The 21,670-nt window shown below is 40.8% G+C and overlaps 1 protein-coding gene across 5 annotated transcripts in view; it reads left to right on the top strand.

Moving 5' to 3' along the window:
- LOC121734891 (serine/threonine-protein kinase minibrain) overlaps positions 1 to 20,682 on the top strand; it is a 163,231-nt gene extending 142,549 nt beyond the window's left edge. For all 5 annotated transcript variants that reach the window (XM_042125525.1, XM_042125523.1, XM_042125524.1 and 2 more), the window contains 9 exons: positions 4,363 to 4,551; positions 7,021 to 7,168; positions 8,334 to 8,507; positions 9,183 to 9,295; positions 10,255 to 10,464; positions 11,993 to 12,078; positions 12,551 to 12,680; positions 13,940 to 14,069; positions 17,797 to 20,682. In XM_042125525.1, coding sequence (XP_041981459.1) covers positions 4,363 to 4,551; positions 7,021 to 7,168; positions 8,334 to 8,507; positions 9,183 to 9,295; positions 10,255 to 10,464; positions 11,993 to 12,078; positions 12,551 to 12,680; positions 13,940 to 14,069; positions 17,797 to 17,900 — 1,284 coding nt within the window. In that variant the 3' untranslated portion in view covers positions 17,901 to 20,682. The remainder of the gene's footprint in view (positions 1 to 4,362; positions 4,552 to 7,020; positions 7,169 to 8,333; positions 8,508 to 9,182; positions 9,296 to 10,254; positions 10,465 to 11,992; positions 12,079 to 12,550; positions 12,681 to 13,939; positions 14,070 to 17,796) is intronic.
- Positions 20,683 to 21,670: the final 988 nt, after the last annotated feature.

Genomic DNA, 21,670 nt, shown 5'->3' with positions numbered 1-21,670 from the left:
AGACCTTCCTTATAAGCTTTTAATTTGACCTTCCAATTTTAATTTAACATACTTAACACCTCCATCGTGGGTATCGCAGACAATAGATTTTCAATTGTTATGCGGCAGCCGGCTGCCGCTTGGGCATTCATGGGTTAAAGCAGTAACGACTGTGGTCGGGCTTACTTCTTTTTATATATTAAGCTTCCAAACCGAATGTTAAAACATTTGAATAAATCTCCCTGTCTACGGGGTAAAGTAGGTACATGTATATTTTACAGAGATAGCGTTGTCGATTGACATTGATGATATCTGGACCGCGACCTTTCCTGGTTGTTACAGCTATTCAACTAAACTTTTTTCAGTGAAAAATATCAGGAAACATTTTTATTTTATTTGGAAAGGACTTCTAAATTACTCAAAGGACCTGCAATAATTTTCAACAATGTAGTGTTTTAAGTAATGTTCTAAGTAGTGTTCTAAGAGAGCGTCCGTGGCCTAATGGGTAGACCTTTGGTACGCACTCACTCACTCACTTAGAGGGTGCAGCCTGCAGGTTTGAACCCGGGTGGAGACGTGTACCTATGGGGCATTTTCAGATCTCAAGTACATAATATGGACGCTCGTACGGTGAAGGAAAACATCGTGAGGAAACCCGCACATAGTTGGTCCCAGACGTATTGACTAGTTCTTTCCTCTGGACTAGGCCGACTATGATGCGAGAATGCCGTATGCGCTTGGGCAACCATACGGATATTTAAAAATCTTGTCCCAGGCACTACAGTTTTTGAGGAGTGGTTACTTCGCTCTAAAAATACTGTATAAATCATCCATAACGGATGTAAAGGCCTAGTATATAATATAGTGTTTTAAGAACCTCTTGATTCCCATTGCAGGTTTGCTTTGTATAAATCACGCTTATCATCACAATCAGTAACGTACGTCGCACGAAAATGTATGCGTCCGTACCGCGCTCTATAGATGCACTAATACAGGGCTAATACTCGTATAAATCCGTATTAGCCTCAAGTGTCGATGGGTATTTGTTTTGGTTCCGTCCGAATTCCGGTTTGTATTGCTAGGGTTGTCGCTCGCCGAATAATCGGAATATTCGTCAGCATTTTGCTGATGTTTGGAAAGATTGTTTATTGCCATCATTGGATAAAGCACGCTAGATGTATAGATCCTAGATGTTGACTATCTAAGAGGATATAATGAGCTGAACAGGATAGACTCGCATTGTACGCAATACGGCAAACTGGACTTTATGCATGGTAAACTGTTTCTAAGCGTTTCTTTTTGTTTGGAATGGCAAAAATACCAAAATTAATGAAATTCTGAAGGCGGTCTCGCGACCAGCAATTAATAGTTGTAGTGAAATCAACAGTGCATTAGTCCGCGAGCCGACGCTCCATGGTAATTGTACGAAATTGCTGGAATTTAAAAATACCCACCGACCACCGGACAATTCCATTTTACAAATTGCTAATTTCTATTTATGGAAGTTTTGGTCAGCCCGATAATTTGTAGTAGAACGTAGTCATAAGTTTGATCGTTTGCATGTTAAATATCGCAAGAAGAAATAAACCTTCTCCTTCCTACCTTCATAATTATTTGTAGAATGTAGAGTACTACCTTATTTTAGTCTGCAGCTCTTTGTATTCGCGTCTAGACAGATATCGTAGTTTTTTATAATAAATACCCCAGACATCCTTCAAACAAAGCTTAATTAGTTAAACTATACAGCGAGTATACAGACTATACACACATTGACAAAATCCCATACCGCTCTCCCCGTGCGTCATTATTAAGGTTGCCTCTTGAAACTCGAGCCTCGACGTGAAATTATAAAGTTTCGATGTACAGTCTCCGCGGCGAACGTTTATTATGTATTCACGTGGTTCCTGTGCCGCGGAGTCGCCGGGCGGTCGGCGGACAGGCCGGGGTCAGATGACCGCCGGCGCCGGGCCGATCCGTCGGCACGATCAGGTGCGAACGGAATAGAGGCCGGGTTAAACATGCAAGGCGGGTGTACGGGTATAATTAAAGTTTAGGAGACGCTCACGTCGCCCGTTAACCTCGTTATCGGGCGATGGGAGCGGGCGGGGGTAGCGGGGGGGTGGCGAGGGGCGAGGCGAAGCGGGGGGCGCGGGAAAATCAATGACAGCCGCCGCGCGCCGGCTCCCCGACTCATCTCACCACGTGCCGCGGTCACTGCCTCCGCCGCGCCGCGCCGCCGTCCGTCACACATCTCACCTACTGCCGAGCGTCGACAGACAAACATAAACTAAACTAAACTAGGTACTGGGTACTGTTGAATTTGAAATAGGTATAGGCTATATTATTATATTATCTGTCACCACCGATTCAACTGACGTGGCTGACCTATCCCAATGCAACGACGACAACCATGTCTCAGGGATACAGGGATACAGCAGATAAGTACCTAATGGCGACTCTCGTTGAATCAATGACAATGGTGTCTGCTGCCTCTGAAAAGTTGTGATAACTGACCTCCCCCAAGACAGATCTCTGGTGTAATCGTATCAGCAACAGCACCATTGCACCATTAAGTTGTGCTAATGCAACAGGAGCATAACTGAGGCATAATTCACGTTACATCAAAATGCAGACTGAGGTTATTAACTAAATTGACCTGTGTCAACGTATTTATGAGACTCAAATCACAAATATGTCAATACAGTCATAGCGAGCTTCAGATGAACTGGATCAAAACATGATTAAGTACAGCTACTGGTCGCTGGATATGTTTACATCGATACGTGCTGATTCAGTAACGCTGGCGCCTGTTACTGTGTCAATGTAAATCAGCACTTAGACGTAGACGCTGCGGTGCGGGGGTCAGCCGCGGCACGGTAATATACGGGGGGTATGTAGGTCGCCACAATTTGGGTTATCGGCCGCGTCGATATGTGACGCTTCCGTCACACCGGCCGCGTCACGCCGCAGACTGCACTGTTAGTTGTGGGTCAAGTGACCGCACGGTGTCTGAATTGTTCGAGGTCAAATGACTGCATGATTTCTGGTTCATGTGGATTACATGGGTTGATTTTTTGGCCAAGTCCTGTTAATATCTAGACAGAATTGCCTAGCATTCCAAATTTTATCATGGTGGGGCTAAATACCGTTCGGCGAAATTTGACCCATGCGAATACAGTGATTAAACTCGTGCGGCGTGCCGCGTGAGTCATCTATTCGGCTAGACACGGCCGCGGGTACCGGGTGCCGCATAAAAACCGGTACCAATGAACCCGCGTCCGAATGCGTTACGTATCGGCGTCGTCGATCAATGTCAACCGCATATTTGGGTCAACGTCCGCCCGAATTCCTCCGCTAGCCTCCTTGTTTCCTGTAATTCGGCTTTTTATTGTTAATTGTTGTAGGGACGACCCTATATTCTTGTGTCTTTGTTTGTTCGCAGTTGTTTGTAAACAATTATTATGTTTCTTTTTATCTGCTGTAAATTATCTAAGATTGTACGCAGCAAAAAGTCGTTAGATCCTAATAATGATCTATACGAGATGTGTTTAATTTTTTTGTAATTGTTTATGTATTACATAACGCAAATAATATTGAATCGTTATGAGTTATGACTGGGAATTATTCATACCTCAGTAACTGTTTATTACGAAGCTTGTTTGCATCCTTCATAAAGTTCATAATACGTTTTTGAGGTTTCCTTAAATACTAGGTTTTAAAATAGTAAAAAAAAAAAACATTGACGTTTATTAGTGAACATGTCAAAATATTTTGATACTTGAGTATACACAATGCAATTCAAATTAAACGTTTATCAGAAAGCTGTTTAATAATATTAAACTGGGGAACCTGCACTGTACAGTTTGGAAGGTTATTTGGCTTTGGTAGCTCTGGGTAAAAAACATTGAGTTCTTCCTGCTGGTTGCTTGTCTGGTACCCGTTACATCATGAAACCTTCTGAAACTGCTACCCATCTTTTTGTTATATTCTTAGAGGCAGGTCCATACGCGCTATAGCGCTTCTATTGGCGTTACAACTCCTTCGCGACTCGCGTTATAATACTGGGGCTGGGTGAGGCTTGTTGTTTCTACAGTTTTAAAGAGCAGGATAGTCAAGCAGAGAGTAGAGTCGTATTAACTACTTATTATCTCGGAGATGTAGAAACATTTAATGCCAATATAAAGGTGCCTGCCTGCACCTGCACCATGCCTCATAATGGACCATGCTGGCCCACTACAAGCCATCGGCATTGTGTAGACGGGGTAATGGTGTATGATGGCAGACGATTTCTAGGCGTGGGCCATCGTGGACCATTGTGTACTGGCTACTTTAGTTTGTTGTCTATTTGAATAAGCACCTCATGTTTCTTCTCCTTGTCCGCAGGTATACTACGCTAAGAAGAAGCGGAGAGCGCAGCCGTATCTGGGCGACGACGGGTCGCACAAGAAGGAGCGCAAGCTCTACAACGACGGCTACGATGACGACAACCACGACTACATCATCAAGCACGGCGAGAAGTTCCTCGACCGGTACGAGATCTCCTCGCCCATCGGCAAGGGCTCCTTCGGCCAGGTAAGGATGTGCTGCATTTGTTAGGGCATACGGGAAGGCCGATAGAAATCGGTCGGACTGATTCATCCCTATGGGAATGCACACAGCGAGTACGATCAGGTCTTTTTTAAAATAAAATAAGGGGGCAAACGAGCAAACGGGTCACCTGATGAAAAGCTACTACCGTCGCCCATGAGCACCCGCAACATTAGAACAGCTGCGGATGCGTTGCCGGCCTTTTAAAAGGGAATACGCTCGCTTCTTGAAGGTTTGCAGGACGTATTGGCCCGGAAATACTACTGGTGACAGCATATCCGGACCACTTACACAGACAGACTTAGATTTTAAAGCCACCATGATATAGGTACCCCGTGGGATGTTAGGGAGGACCAGGCCCCTTAGACAAACTATCTTTCGTTTAAAAAGATGACGAAATTCGTTATCAAAATGTATGCGGTTTGACATAATTCATCGCTAAATGGCATTTCGCTTGCGAAGACTAATGTCAATATCCCATACATTTTGATAGCGAATTTCGTCATCGTTTTTAACGAAAGGGACTTTGGCTACGGCCTCCAATGGGCCAATGGGCCGGCTCGACCGGAGAAATACCACGTCCTCACAGAAAACCGGCGTGAAACAGCGCTTGCGCTGCAGCTCTTCTGATGCTGCGAGTGTCCATGGGCGACGGAAGTTGCTTTCCATCAGGTGACCCGTTTGCTCGTTTGCCCCCTTCATAAAAAAAAAATCTTTTGTCTCTAAACCAACGAGCACCCGACTAGAAAGTCCGATAAAGCTACCTCAGTCTTAACCAGACGAGTATCTTAAAAACCCTTTCGAATGAAAGAAACGGGGAGCCCGACTCGTGCATCACCATCATCATATTATACACGGGAATTTACAAATGGGTCCGGTCATGGTCGGTTAAATCCGATCGGTTTCGTGGCCTTTAAGAGGATACACTAGGGGCCAGAGAAATGAAAAAAAAGCACGTGTAATATCTATAGCTGTCTCCCTTACCTCAAGCCTATACCGCAGAACGCGATAGAGACAACTGCAGAAAATCCAGAAAATCAACGATTCGTTGGCCCCTGATTCCTTCTCCAAAACTTAACCGATTTAAGTACTTTTTTCATTAAATATTAAAAAAAGGCTTGAGCTGTTTTCCTATGTTTTGCTTTTTTTGTATAATCTAGCCAAATCTGTTTTCTGGACGTTTGAACACAGCGGAAAATCTGGCCATTTTTTTGGGTTTTAGAACGTTCATATCTTATTTAATAATTAAATTATGAAAAAAAAGAAAACATAGGGACATCGTATTAGTGGCCGTAGATATTCAGGAAAAAAATTATAACTCTACTAGCATTATCCAGGGAGGAAACAGGGGACAACGTTTGTATGGAAAAAAGGGCGGTGTGGACTCCTCTTAACCACGACAGTGTGCACTGTGCATGCGACATGATTTTAGTGTTAAATGCGTAAGAGAGTTCAATCTACACTGAAAACCTTTCGATCTTCTAAGCCCCTTAGAAAATTAAAAATTCAAACTTCAGTAGACTGAAATCTCTGAGATAATACAATGTATATCTGTATTAAAAATCGTGTCTATAAAATGAAAAGAGCGAGCTTTTAATAAATTAATTTATGATAATAGTATCTACAAAGTGTTTGTAATAAGTCGGAAGTCGGTAGCTCGCTGTGAATAAGGCACGCAACGGCTTTTAATATTTTTTCACGTTTAATCCCGATCATCAGACGCGGTGATTACGGTTATAACTCAAACTTAATACAATAATTAACTTAGATGAAAGATACAGACGGCCATTTTGTTTAATGAGGTCATTTTTTCGTCAATTCATTATATCTTTAAAAAATCTTGTGGAAAATGTGTATTTAAAGATGGAACTAAATCTTCCGGTTCGGGTAATGGTTGTAAAAACGGGGTAATTTAATCTGTAAAAGTGTCTAGTCTAAATTAGATATTGTTTGACGATTATAAAGGCTTTACAAATCCATTTATAAAGTTAAATCTTCTTGGCTCGTTGTCACATCCTTTAGTGATCTTATTCCGATCTTTGACATAGTCCTCTGGGTTCTAGGACGCTAGGGATTTTAACATTAAAGGTGCCGGTTGGCAGCGGGCGACATGAAGCGGCAGCAGACGACGTGTCGTCGCGACACTTCTGGTTTCTATGTATTTCTATGAAAATTGTCGCTAGCTTCGTGTCGCTAGCTGTGGAGGGTATTTCACTGCGCGTCTGCCGCCGCTTCATGTAGCCGGCTTTCAACTTGTACCTTTAGTTCCCAATTATGGTTCTTCACCACTATTTAAGATCAGGCATAAGACATGTAATGCAATATGACTTATGAGTTATGACCTAGTTACTAGACTAGACCAGTTTATAAAAACGCAACTTCTGAAACAAATCTTCAGCCCACTTTAAGATGTAGAATTTGGAATGTTACTAATGTTTTTGTTGTGATTTTCAGGTTGTGAAAGCGTACGACCACGAGGAGCAGTGTCAAGTAGCGATAAAAATAATTAAGAATAAGAAACCCTTCCTAAACCAGGCACAAATAGAAGTCAAGTTACTGGAGATGATGAATAGGGCAGATGCGGAGAATAAGTATTATATAGGTGAGTTCTGTTATATTTTTATGGCTAAGGGCCTATTTCACCACTTCCTGAGAGTGCCGGATAGGCTATCCACAAGTGATCTGACAGATACTCCATACTCCATCTGTCAGATAAGTTGTGGATAGCCTATCCAGCACTTATTAGGAAGTGGTAAAACAGGCCCTTAGTCTTTTGCAAATACCTACCACTGTTATTCTTATTAGAAGTGGTAATCATCAGGGAAATCTTTGACCAGCTTAAAGAGCATAATAATTGTGTTGTCCTATAACAAAAGTCAAAACTAATCAGCATGGTACAAAACAAAAGATGTAGGATAATCTGCTTACATAGTATATTATTTTGGTGATGAATTTTTGTGGAAGGACTACTTTTAAATTTAAAGCTTTGGGTCTTCTTTTTCATTGCAACAGTTTACACAAAGGATTACTGGGATGTCTGTCAAAACATCAACATATCCGAATAAAAACGTAATAAGGCTTATCTAGATTTAATAAAATGTCGCTTTAACAAATCTCCAAAGCCAGGTGGGAGCGGCGTGACAGATCGACGAAATATTTTCTTTTTGTTTTATTCGCCTTATTAAAACTTGGTCCACGAAAGCGGAGACGGGGGAGGGGGAACATAATTTCCCGAATATGACCTTTATAATTATTTCGGGTCCTCTCTGAATACATTAGCATTTGTATTTAACAAGCTCCGTAATCAACTTGTTGCTGACTTCGCAATGAAAGCGATTTTGTTACATTTTCGCATTTTTAAGGTTTTGGTATATTCTGTCATAATGGGGAGGCGGGATCGATCGACCTTTGATAAGGGATCCAGAGTCGAGATTCACGTTGTGATATAATTTGCTTATGAGAAGTTGGTACTCAAAAGATAATTTAGACACACTTTCAAACTTTACGGGACTTGTTGACTAGTCTGGATATTATGCTTTTAAAAAGCAATAAATCTGCTAATACGATTTCTATTCACATTCTACCTCTAAATGCTGCTAACTCTCAGGGCTACAACATATGCTTTAAAAGCTTTAATAATCCTTCATAGTCCTAAATGATCCCTCAATTGTAAAACGCTGTCCAGGTTCAATTCCTAATAACCTGCAAGTATCTTATTACTCCATATTATATAGCCTCATATTAACTGTTCCACTTTCGTTTTCCAGTAAAATTGAAGCGGCACTTCATGTGGCGCAACCACCTGTGCCTCGTGTTCGAGCTGCTGTCGTACAACCTGTACGACCTGCTGCGCAACACCAACTTCCGTGGCGTGTCGCTCAACCTCACGCGCAAGTTCGCGCAGCAGCTGTGTACGGCGTTGCTGTTCCTCAGCCAGCCCGGTGAGTACAACCACCTGTATGTTCGCGCAGCAGCGCAGCTCGGTGAGTACTTTTTTAGGAGTAGGAGTTTTTGAGGTGCTGGCGAGGTCATTGAAGTGCTGGGGAGTGGGGAGGTCATCGAAGTGCTGGGGAGGTCATAGAAGTGCTAGGGAGGTCATTGAAGTGCTGAGGACGTCATTGAAGTGCTGGGGAGGTCATAGAAAGCTGGTAACGCAGCTGATTAAAGAACGTACAATTTTGCCAAGTACTGTGTCAGAGCAATGTCAACAGAGTGACTGAGCGCTGGTAACTCATCTGATTAAAGAACCTACAATTTTCAACAAGCGCTACTACAGAGCTATGTCAATGCTCTTTAATCAGCAATTCTTAGTTTCATCAATATAAGATTTTTCACAACTTCTATGCATAAATCATGATCGCAATGTTCCTTTGATTGACCAAACATTTTTTTATGCGACAAGTGAAACTGAAAAGTTGTCCAAAATTATATTGTATTCCTTATGATACTGCAAAGGTCATTGACCCTACTAATTTTGATGAACATACATTTTTATTTTGCATATGGACACTGGACAGTCTTAAAATCCTACCTTCTCTAATCAGCTGTATGTGTCAATTACCTTCTTAAAAAATTCATTTCATGTTGACTAATGTAGTTTTTCCTTTACATTTCAGAACTAAATATAATTCACTGTGATCTTAAACCGGAGAACATTCTCCTGTGCAATCCCAAGCGGTCGGCCATCAAGATTGTGGACTTCGGCAGCTCATGTCAACTGGGACAACGGGTGAGTCCTTGGAGCTTATTTTCTACAATATACTCAGGAAGCATGTGAAAAAAAAGGACGTGGGTAGATCAATGTTACAACATTGATCTAAAGCTACTTATTTCTTTTTAACCGACTTCCAAAAAGGAGGAGGTTATTTTTTTTTTTTATTATAAAATTGTGGCCGTCTATGGACTTTTCGTCCATATCCTTTTTTTGTTATTTTATTATTTAGATTTTTCGCACCAAGGATAATTGAAATAATATTATGAATTTTTTGTAAAATTAATTGTGGTCCATCACGCCATGGACACTTTTTTTTTTTTAATATATATATACTTAGTAGAATAGACTATCATATATTATACATATAAAAAATAAATATATATTTACTGTTTTATAAATTACATAATAATAATATTAATGTTTTGAACGGTGAGATCCCAGTCGGTGTGGCGGCCAGTAGGTCCGACATTTTCCGATTTCATCCGAGGAGGTCATATTATGTCTGTCTTTTTATATTTTGGTTGTAAATATAGCACTATCTCTATTAAGATAGGTGCGAGAAAATCGATAGTCAAATGTTGAAATTCTCTGACAGTTTTACAAGTAGCATAGCAGTGACTACCATAGTCACTTTCCAATCTTGCCAAACTTGAGTCACAATGGTGACCAATTACTAAGGCCGGTATAAATAGTCGGTACTTAAGATGCGACCCGGTCTCAAGACACGGTTCGGCTCTGTGATTGGTCCAAATTTTGACAGCCAACCAATCACAGAGCCTGAACCGTGTCTTGAGACCGAGATGGATCTTGAGTACAGACTATTTATACTGGCCTAAATGTCATGTAAACATGTAAAATTGGAGTATAATAACATTGACATCTGTTGAGCTTGATCATTGAGGCTAAGGTTTCCCAATCTTGGGTTTTTGTATGTGCCCAATAACAATCAATCTCAAACCTAACCTCATTTACAGATATACCAGTACATCCAGTCCCGGTTTTACCGGTCGCCGGAGGTGCTGCTGGGTATACCCTACGACCTGGCCATCGACATGTGGTCGCTGGGCTGCATCCTGGTTGAAATGCATACGGGGGAACCTCTGTTCAGCGGCGCCAACGAGTTGGACCAGATGAACAAGATAGTGGAGGTGTTGGGCATGCCGCCTGATCATCTGTTGGACCAGGTAAGATTGGTTGCAATGTGTTGAATAGGTATAATGCTAGATGTTTCTTGCGTTTAACGCGCGGGGACCATAATATGTTTGTTTGATTATAACAAATCGAATTTTAATGTCCTTTTCCAGGATTAAAAGTAAAATTCATATCCAGCACTAAAATATTATAAAGTTAAAAAGTCGTTTTGCATTTATCTGATTTGTAAAAAAATAAGAATGCAAAGGCAGCAACGTTGTGAAAAAGGATATTTTACTTAATTATTATTAATAATGAAACAATTTGGTATGATAATTGTTAAATAAGTTTCCTGATTTAATAAAATATACGCTACATTAGTTCCCATTTACTAGATTACCTTTGTCTGGTATAACTATTACTGTTTTAGTAAATGATTGTGTAGAAAACGAATTGTATTGATAAAATAATTTGCCAGATTATTCAGTAGAGTAAGTAGTAACTTGTAAGTGTTCCTGAGGGTAAAAGAATCGTATTCTTCCTGCTTATTAAAAACTTAATAATTGGAGTGTGTGCGATGTTTTACAAACACGAACAAATGTTTGTCCAATAACGTCTGTAATGGGCGCGTTGAAAGTTTTTAATTGTCGCAGCGAATTGGCACAATATCAAGGCGAATAATTAAAGAAGATTGTGTAAGACACTAGCCGGTAATGGTGCGAGTTTCAAGTGGACGTCGTTAAATGTATGAAACTTTAGCGGATTGTTCACTTTTGACGTAGGGAATTTTAGGGTTAACTAAATGTTACTCGCGAGAGAGTAATTAAAAATGTCGTTTGGTATTGTTTGAGTAGGATCATGAAGGCAGCATTTTCACCTGCCTGCGTAGCATGGCACCATAGAAACGGTTTCTTTCTACGGAAGAATCGACATACTGACAGATTTTATCGACAAAACGGCGGATTTCCATTGTCTGTCACTTTGTCTTGTCGGATTGTCACTTTGTCTATTCTTCCGTAGAAAGAAACCGTTTCTATGGTGCCATGCTACGTAGGCAGATCCATTGACATGAGAGATGATCCATGCGTCGAATAAGCATTTAAAAGTCGGTGCTGCGATCCATCTCGGAGCAGTTGCATTGGGTATGAAAGTAATGTGTGCCATGGAAGAAATTCCCAATTCCCTACCCTATTCCCTTCCCTACCCTCCCTATTCCCTTCCCTTCCCTACCCTCCCCTATTACCCTATTCCCTCTTAAAAGGCTGGCAACGAACCTGCAGCTTTTCTGATGCTGCGAGTGTCCATGGGCGACGAAAGTTGCTTTCCATCAGGTGACCCGTTTGCTCGTTTGCCCCCTTATTTCATAAAAAAAATTTATTCATAGGCATTTGACGGACCTACGTCTTTAGGTCGGGTTATGTCAATTCAATGTTAGCTGTGATTGGTCGAACGAGTTTGACATAACGCGACCAAATTACCGGTCCTCCGTCTGCTTAGGAATCAACTTCTCTGATAGTACATACTTTGGTACTATAAGTGTATCTTATTACTTATTATAATGGTTGAAATTTGGTGTTTCAGGCGCACAAAACGAGGAAGTTCTTCGACAAGTTACCTGCGTCTGAAGGCGGTGGTTACGTCCTCAAAAAAGTCGCTGGCAAAGACGGGTGAGTTATAATAAAATATGTAGCTTTTCTAATGTTTTTGTCTTCTGGAAAAGTCTATGGGTACGAGAGAAAGTAAAGCTTAAGTATACACTAATTTTGTTCTATCCGCATTCGCTAGATGTACTTATATCCTCTGCAAGAATAGAAGGGAATGTCTTTGTGCTCGATTTGTCTGCCCACACACATGCTATGGTAGCTAATGCATGCAACATTAATTCCTTCTTTAGTCTTATTTGTTTCTTTTTCTTTAACTTAAAGTTGGGACATCCCATGTGTATGGATCGACAAGGCTTTACATGAACGTGGCCAAAAAAAGAACTAACGCTGCCATCACACAAAAACGCCACTTTTGACAGTTCTTTACGTATAGCACCCCTGCCCACGTTCATTTCCTTAGTCTTCTTTCTTTCTACCTTAAAGTTGGGACATACTACCTGTAAATCCGTATAACTGACCGCCATGTTGTTTCCAGCGGCTACCGGAAGTACCGCGCGGCGGGTACGCGGCGACTCCACGACATACTCGGCGTGGAGGGGGGCGGGCCGGCGGCGCGGCGCCGCGGCGAACCCGGACACTCCGTCTCAGACTACCTCAAGTTTAAGGTGAGTTGATGTGGAGAGTATGAAGGAAGGGCCCTGAAGGTAGCACAAGGCCGATCAAAAATAATCAGGGAACCCGAGAGATCATATCAACGGGTTTTCGTGGTTGGATACCGCTCCTGACGACACAGGAGATACAGTAGTGGGAATGTGTGGTGGGCCCAAGCCCGATAAAAAACGCTCAATCAAAGTGATGTTCTCAAAACTACCAGCAGGCTTAGACTCAATTTCACCTACGACTGTTAAAGTTAATGCTCGATTTAGTATCACGTTACCTCTTTCGTTTTTTATATTAATGAAAGAGAAGACACGACATTTTTACGAGCTGTTAACACTAACAGACGTTGGCGTTAGTGAAATTGGGTTTTAACTTTTAGCATAAAAAATTAGAAACAGGAAAGAATGGACATACTGACTGACGTAAGTGTCAAAATGGCGGATTACCTTTGTCTAACTGACATTGTCTATTCTTCCGTAGAAAGAAACCGCTTCTATGGTGACCGTGCTAAGGTTGCAGAAAGCCAACAAAATAACATATTTGTGTTAATAGAAGTAATGTTAGAGTCTCTATGCTTGTTGTATGTACCTAATATGATTTACAGGGGTGTGTCAAGACGATGCAGGGGCCGTACCACGAAACCGTTTTGAGACAATCGAACGAGAATGTCGCGTTCTACTCTAACAAACGTGAAATGACGTTGTTAGAGCAGGACGCGGCATTCTTTTTCGATTTTTTGAGTTTCAAAACAGTTTCGTAGTAGGCCTCCAGATGTGAGATTTAGTTATATAAACCCCGCTCCTCAATGAATTAACCATATATATATAACGCCTCCGTTTTCTAGTGGTATAGAGCGTGGCTCTTGACTCGGAGGTCGTGGGTTCGATTCCCGCATTGGAAACATGTTATTTCCAAGTTTGGTTAGGACAGTGCAGGCTGATCACCTGTTTGTCTGACAAGTAAGATGATCCATGCGTCGGATGGGCATGTAAAAAGTCGGTCCTGCGCCTGATCTCTCGCCGGTCGTGTCGGTCGTCCGTCCAACTGGGTTATGAAAGTAAAGGAATAGAGAGTGCTCTTGTGTACTGCGCACACACTTGGCACGATAAAATTACTCCTGCGTAGCCTTTAAATGAAACCGGCCACCGTCACCGAAACCTGTGTGGTAGCTATTATATTATTATTATTAACAATATCCTCCACCACAATGACATAATATAAACAGTATCCAACACTAAAATGACATTCTACCAACAATTACCAGGACCTGATCCTCCGCATGCTGGAGTACGATCCGAAGCAGCGCGTGACGCCGTACTACGCGCTGCAGCACAACTTCTTCAAGCGGACCGCAGACGAGGCGACCAACACGCAGCAGGCGCAGCACCATCATGGTGAGTGGACATGTGGTGATGATACAGGGCCCATACCACGAAACAGGGGCCGTACCACGAAACCGTTTTGAGACTCAAACAATCGGACGAGAATGCCGCGTCCTGCTCTAACAACGTCATTTCACGTTTTTTAGAGTAGGACGCAACATTCTCGTACGATTGTTTGAGTCTCAAAACCGTTTCGTGGTACGGGCCCTGTTTTGAGACTCGAACAATCGTACGAGAATGTTGCGTCTTACTCTTACAAACATGAAATGTCGTTGTTGGAGCAGGACGTGGCATTCTCTTCCGATTGTTTGAGTCTTAAAACGGTTTCGTAGTACTGACACAGGCTTGGAGTGTAGGTGACAGTGCCAAATACCATCAGTGAAGATAATTCATAGGCAAATGGCGGGCCTACGTTTTTTGGGTCGCATCATTTCATTCCAATGTTTATTTTGATCTGTCGCCTGGGTTTAACGTAACGTGACCAAACTACGTAGGTGGGGTACCTATCTGCCTAGGAATCAACTTCTGTGATAGTACATAGGTGTCGTGACGGAGGCCTAAAACGAAACCGTTTTGAGACTCACAATCGAATCAGAATGCCGCGTCCTACTTTAACAACGTTATTTCACGTCTGTATTAGGACGCGGCATTTTCGTTTGATTGAGGCTCAAAACGGTTTCGTTGTTCAGCCCCAGGCTTGGGAGTATAGGGCAGAGTACTAAGTTCCAACTACACATAAAGTTAACATTCTGAGGCCAACTAGGCAATAGCGCCAATACACATAACAACGGCGAGTGCAGTCACACGTTTATTCCCCTTTTTCTAATGTTGCGACTGTCCATGGGCGACGGTAGCTGCTTTCCATCGGGTGACCCGTTTGCTGGTTTGCCCCCTTATTTTATAATTAAAAAATACAGTACACATACTCATGTGCCGACACTACATATAATGAGATTACAGACTTTGAAAACAGACAGAAGTTTTGAAAAAAGCCTAATTAATGCTATTGTCTCTTTCGCTCGCGTAAAAAATAGCTATCTTATTTTCACAGGTCATCTTAAAAAATAGCGGTCTTACTACAAAAGATTTAAACACCTGTTGAACAGTTCATTAGAGAAAAATTCAGTACAAAATGGTCTCAAAACAACTGTTCAACAGATGTTTAATCTTCTGTGGTAAGACCGTAGATGTTTACGAGCGCGAGTGAAAGACACAAGTTGAGTTAGGCACGTTTTAAATTTCTCTCTTTATGGTGACTGAAATAAAATTAATAACGTGTTTTATTTATTAACATAACTGTCACTGTGTGTTAAGCTATGTATACGATCATTGACGTATGTGTGTATTATTGTGTATATTTAATTGTCATAAGGTGTTCTAGATGTAAGTCTACCATGTCATCGCTAACTCGACGCTTCATTCCATCATCGCGTCATCCCCTGTATACTAACTGTCTTTTGATTGTCTGACTGTCTCCTCATCTACTTTGTCTACTTAACTAACGGTGCTGTCAATCGATGGAAATGTCCTAAATTTTAGGCCGAACGGGGTTATTGTCATTTCGTAATAAAAATCCACCAAAAAATTATGAGGTTTGGTTTTAAAATCTTATTAAATTAATCTACTTAATTAATTTTAAAATCATCTTCCAAACGCCCAATTCGTCTGTTAAAAATAACAATGACCCTCTACGTGTTTCGATGAAGTCGTATCATGGTAACTTATTTCTTGGCTGATGGCTGTACTTTTTATTTCTCAATGTTAAGTGTGCTCTAAATGTTTTAATTTTCGAGGGATTTCGGTCAATTTGGAAGTTTATTATTACACTTATCAATGTCTTTAAAAATTGTTTATATTATTCTATTTCTTATTTAGTTTTACCTATCAGTTTCTATTAAAGAAGAATATTTATTTTAAATTATATTTAAAGGACCTTATAATTTGTGTTCTTACTTTCACATTTTATGTTTTAATAAAGTAATGACCGAAATTCCGTTTTATTCATATAGGGTTTTGAAAATGTTATTCAGGTTTCTCCGTTCATCAATAAAGAACCCAGTTTTAATAAACTTGTCAGGTTGTAAGAAAAAAAGTAATTTTGTAAAACTAATAATTGGCTGCCACAAAAGTTACATTTTAATGTTACAAAACTATGAAGATGAAATATTACACATTAAAAATTAATTTTAAAAAAATGGCGTCAAAGTTTTAGTTCCATTTTTGTACACCACGCCTGACAAGTTTATGACGTAGGTGTTTCCCACGATTGTGAGCTCTAGCACCATGTTTATAACGGCGATGTTCCCACGGCAGATCCGTCGGACCCGCGATGACTAGAGCGGTCCGGCGGCCCGGCCCCCCGACACTAGCGCCGCCATTAAATGTCAGGTCTGCCAACTTACTGTCGGAATGCTAACCGCATGGCTGCCAACTGCACCTTTTCGTATGCAATTGCTACCGCGTATAAAACAAGCTAAAAGTAAAAGAAGAATAAATAAAAAGTGGCAGTCTTAAAAAAGTCATTTTTTATGCCATTTGACATTTGTCTGCAATTTTGACGTAGCACAAGAAGTTTTACGAGAAAGGTGCGATTGTCAACCCTGCCCCTCCCCGAAATCCACTCACTTCACCCCCTGTATAGTCCGTTCCGGGTTTAAATTCGAATACCTTGCTTATTTACTTTGATAAAAAAATAAGTGCTAAAATATAAATGGGTTATTTAAATTTAAGATTTAAGGGTATTGGAATGGACTTTACTGCCTTATGATAAGCAATTACAATAATATTTGTGTTTAATATAACAGAAGACAAAATATGATTGTAGTTGCAAAAAAATTCCCACACGTTTCAACCTTTATTTTGGCATGTCATCCATCTTGCATGATATTAAGAATCATTATATTATTCATAATAATGTCGCTTCTATTTTAAATATCGGTAATTATTATAGTTTTTGATCACAACAAGATTTTATGATATATTCGCTACTCCAAGCGTAGGTACTAAACTTTTTAATGATAGGGGCCAAAACTCACCGGGACGCCATCGCGACGTGACCAGTGACGTTACCATGGCGACGTCCAAATAACGTCTGGCGTCTCTACGTCGCTGCAAAGCGGTGTTGTTCTTAAAGATAAGTTTAAAAACACCGCTTTAATGTGACGTTGAGGCGCCAGACGTTGCTTGGACGTTGCCATGGTAACGTCACTGGTCACGTCGCGATGGCGTCCCGGTAAGTTATGACTCTTACTGTCATTGTATGTTATAAATGCGTCCTACGCTTGGATTTTATCAAACTATTTTTATTTAGGTACAATATAATACAGTACTATAGGACACGTAATCCCTAAGTAGTAAAGGAAATAACCAAAAGTACTGTGATTGGTTAAGACATAGAAACCTATAGATTAGGTAATCCCCTAGTTTAGTATAGTATTATAGCTACCGTAATAGTTAGTGTAAGTGGAACTTATCGCTATACAACAACAACAACATTTTGAGAGTGGTACTCTTAAAATGTTGTTGTTACATGAATATCACGTATACTGCTAACGAAACTTCAAAGATATTAATTATTGTTATTAAATAGTGATTGAAGTCGGCTTTTTTGTTGTTGAAACAAATAAATGAACTATGTATATTGAATTAAATATATTATGAATAGTTGAGCGGTAACTTTCACTTACTTTCGATTAGTCTGACCGTAAACTGACGTGTGTGTATGTCTGTTTGTCTTTAGTGGGTGGAGCGCGGCTGTGGGGAGGGGCCGAGCGCATGGAGGTGGAGGGGCGAGCGGACGACATGCTGCAGGTGTGCGCGCACAGCCCCGTCGCCATACACTAGCGCCGCGCCCCGCCGCCCCCGCCCCCGCCCGCCAAGCGCGCGCGACGCCGCCGCAAGCGCCGCTAGCGTGCGTGCGTGCGACCGTGCGTGCGCGCGAGGACGCAGGACGTGCGAGTGTACAGACAGCGCCGCACGGCGCGGACGCAGTGCGTGCAGTGTGCGTGTACGGTGCTCAGACGCTGCGGTGTATAGCGAATAAACAGTGATTTTGTACTCTGCGTATAGTATAATTTCCGGAAGGGCGGTCTAGCTAATTCCACGACGGACGCTCACGTGACGTCGGCGAGGACTGACACATATTTATAATTCTATATTTTTATTTAATGCGATAAGTCTGACCGTAGAGAGGACGCGGACGTCGTGTATTATTTGTTGAAGCGCTTCAGTCGACCGTACTTAGTGTTCGCGTAACCACACACCCGGACATCGAGGGCATGAAAGCTAGGTTTTTTTATTGTTACGCAATGCATATCAAGAACGCAATATGGTAGAAAATAAATATTGTACATAAAGTTTTTAGGGGACCGACGTATGACGGACGGCGACGAGACCGGTCACTATAGTTTAGTTACGTCTATGCTAGTTAAGCTTACGTTCGGTTGGTTATCGCAAGCTTTATACTTTGAAGTGTCGGCAACTGATGACTGAATATAAAAGGGCCAAACGATTTTTTTTTTCTTTAACCGATACGAAACAATAATATTATAGACGTAAAAATGAGCAATTATTTTTCGACTGGACGATTTGATTGGATGAATTCCACAGTAAAAGTTAATATGTAAATGTTGCCCTCGCATTTCGAAGTTGTTGTATATTGTATATGTTTTTTATTTCGGCCGGGGGCGGGCTCGCCCTCGGCCGCTGTACATCTGTGTACTGTTTATATATAGGTTATTTTTGACCCATTGGAATATTCCGACGATATGTTAAACTGAAAGTAGCGTATAGGTAATTCTATGAAACACAAAATGTACTTGTAGGTTATGGGAATGTCGATTCATATATAAATTTTTGGGTATTTCAAATAGGAGTTAAATAAAAAAAAATAAACTGACTCATTCAACCTTTTTGGATTTGAATCTACAATAGACTAACCTCATCGCAACAGACTGGAAGTAACTTTGTATTGGAGATATTTTGTATAGCATAACACTGAATCACTGCCTTATCGTGCCGGACTAGTGAGGGCCCGCCACTCGCCCGCAACGCCAGCGACAGCTATATAGCAGGTATACGACAGATGTGACATGTACAGAGATTGTAAACTGGGTGCGAGACTCCTCCGTCGAAACAGCATAGCGCTGCTTTACCCACAGCGCCTAGTTGTTGGCAGCCACGTCGGTAAAGCAGTCCTTTGCTATGTAAATAGAAATTCGGTGGCGGAGACTCGTGGCTGGTAACAAAGCTAGCAAGTGTTTTATCCAAAATTAATTATGTAAAAAGTTTTTTTAAACATTTGACACTATTTTGTTAAAGGTGCATTCTCTCCCTTAATTTGTACTCGACTGGTGTTAATGTTCTTATGTATTCGATATCGCCCAGTTTGACTCGAAATCAATCCTCGTTTGATTGAATGCATCCTTAACTATGTAGCTTAGCACTCGGACTTGAGAACTGTTACCGAAGACTATATACTCACCGGTTTGTCTAGCAAAAACTATGGAGCTAGATGGGGTTTTTGTAGCAGTTTTCAAGTTTCCAGTGTAATTGTTAGCCACTAGGGTTGAGCCACATGCTGGAGTGACGATTGCCCGGTCGGTTTGTGTGTTTGTGTTTATACTGTGATGTAGATATGAGACGTGACACTACGGTAGAGGGCGCGTGCGCGCCTGTGGCGGGCCGCGGATCAGTAGCTTTGTACTGTAACGTCTATGCCGCATTCGACGCAACAGAAAAAAAAACATCCGTCAAACCGCTTGACGTTTGACAGCTCGAGTGACACCTGTCAGATTTGACGTCTATGATGACGCGTGAAGTTCGCTTCTGTCGCGTCGAGTGTTGCCCTAGCAAATTATATTTTTGTTCAATGTTGTTTATCGCGCGATTATCGGGCGAGTTGAGTACGGAGCTACTGACGTTTGCAACTGATAGCAGATTTTTTTGTACTGCGGAACGTTGCTGTGAATTTTTATATATAGCCCCCGAACCCCCTCTCCTGAAAAATATTTTAAATAACTACTTGCATTTGTATGGTACAACTATTTATTTTCTTACATGAAGCATGAAAGTATTCGTTCCCACATAGACTAAGCGCTGCGGCAGTTTTCGTTCATTGTGGATTTGAATCTATCGTCTCGACGCTATAAACGAGTTTTAATAACCTGTATATTTACCCGTAATGATACTTTTCTGCTTCATGGCGTAAGAGGAGTTAGGAATAAGAAATAGGTATGGGATATATGATTTTAAGGGAAGTGCCGGTGGGTTTCCGAATTAATCGATTCCGTTTACCGAATTCGACTAGATATTTTGTTTGACACGAACTGACACGTATATTGGATCACGATTCTGCGACTCCGAATATTGCCTTAGGAAACCTGCCCCGTCATACATAGCCACCGTGATAACTACACAACACCAAACCTATTACATAGTAACCGAGGCCCGAGGACGTGCTTGTATGTAATATATATTTATTTGTACTGTGACTAGGTTCAGCGAGTGTGAGAGAGTTACAGTTTATTTCCTATCGGATTGTCAGTTCGCAGGCACTGTAACAATAAAAGGATAGAGCTTTATGTCACTAAGTTTTGTATTTTAAATCAATAAACGATAGCAAAGACTTTTGTTTCAATTTCTGTATCATCCTTTATTCACCCTGTACCAATACCATAATATTAATTATTTTTATACATTAGTAGATCTTTTTTCAGCCGACATAGCTTCAATAGAAATTCAAAGATGGAATGAAATCACTGGCAGAATTCCTTTGTTAATCTGCCATTTTGAATATACTACTGAAAAAGAAACTCTAGGTGGTAATAATAATAAACGTTTGAGTGCAGTTTATCATTGACCTATTAATTATTACTAATATACTGTTCATTTAATTGATCAGATTATATTTAGTTATTTACCTTATATCGATATTATAATATTTAAACTTAGTTCAGAAAAAGGAATTTTGAAATTCAAAAAAATTTGAGGTCCATTCAAGAGTCCTTCCAAGGACTTTCTTTTCTAAGTTATTAATGTTATTATAATAATATTTTTTGCTCTCTTTTTATGGAATTAGAGTCAAAAATTATTATTGCTATTTGTTACCAATTTATAACACTATAATGCAATAAAGTCGTAAATTCAACGTAAAAATGGATTTCACGACCAAATATCAGACTACATGACAGCACCGTCAGCACCTTTGCTCTCTATGAATGCTGTTAAGTACAGATACAGGAGTACCTACTTGCTACTTAAGAAGTAAAGTAAGTATTATGATATATTACATTAAATCTGATAGGTACGTAATAAATCCGCTTTAGCAAGACCAAGCACTGTATATTTTAAAGCCTTGTTAAGCTCAATGGACTATGGTTATGGTTAAATCCATTTTTGACTATAACACGCTTTAACCAAAGATTTGACATTTTGCATTGTAGTTAAAGTTATAGTTAAAGTAAGTTGGTGCAACCCACCCAGAATAAGTAGTTCGGGAGTTAAAACTTAGCAGTAAGGTCATAGTAAAAGGAGGGGAAGTAAGTTATCTTCATACAAAGGCACCGCGCGCGGCTTGTATGTGTGCGCCATTATCAAAGCCAGTTTTACTAGGC

Source organism: Aricia agestis, chromosome 16 (assembly GCF_905147365.1).
Source record: "Aricia agestis chromosome 16, ilAriAges1.1, whole genome shotgun sequence".
NCBI classification, from domain to species: domain Eukaryota; kingdom Metazoa; phylum Arthropoda; class Insecta; order Lepidoptera; family Lycaenidae; genus Aricia; species Aricia agestis.
Note: the sequence above shows the minus strand (reverse complement) of the source record. Positions and strands in the feature narration are given on the sequence as shown.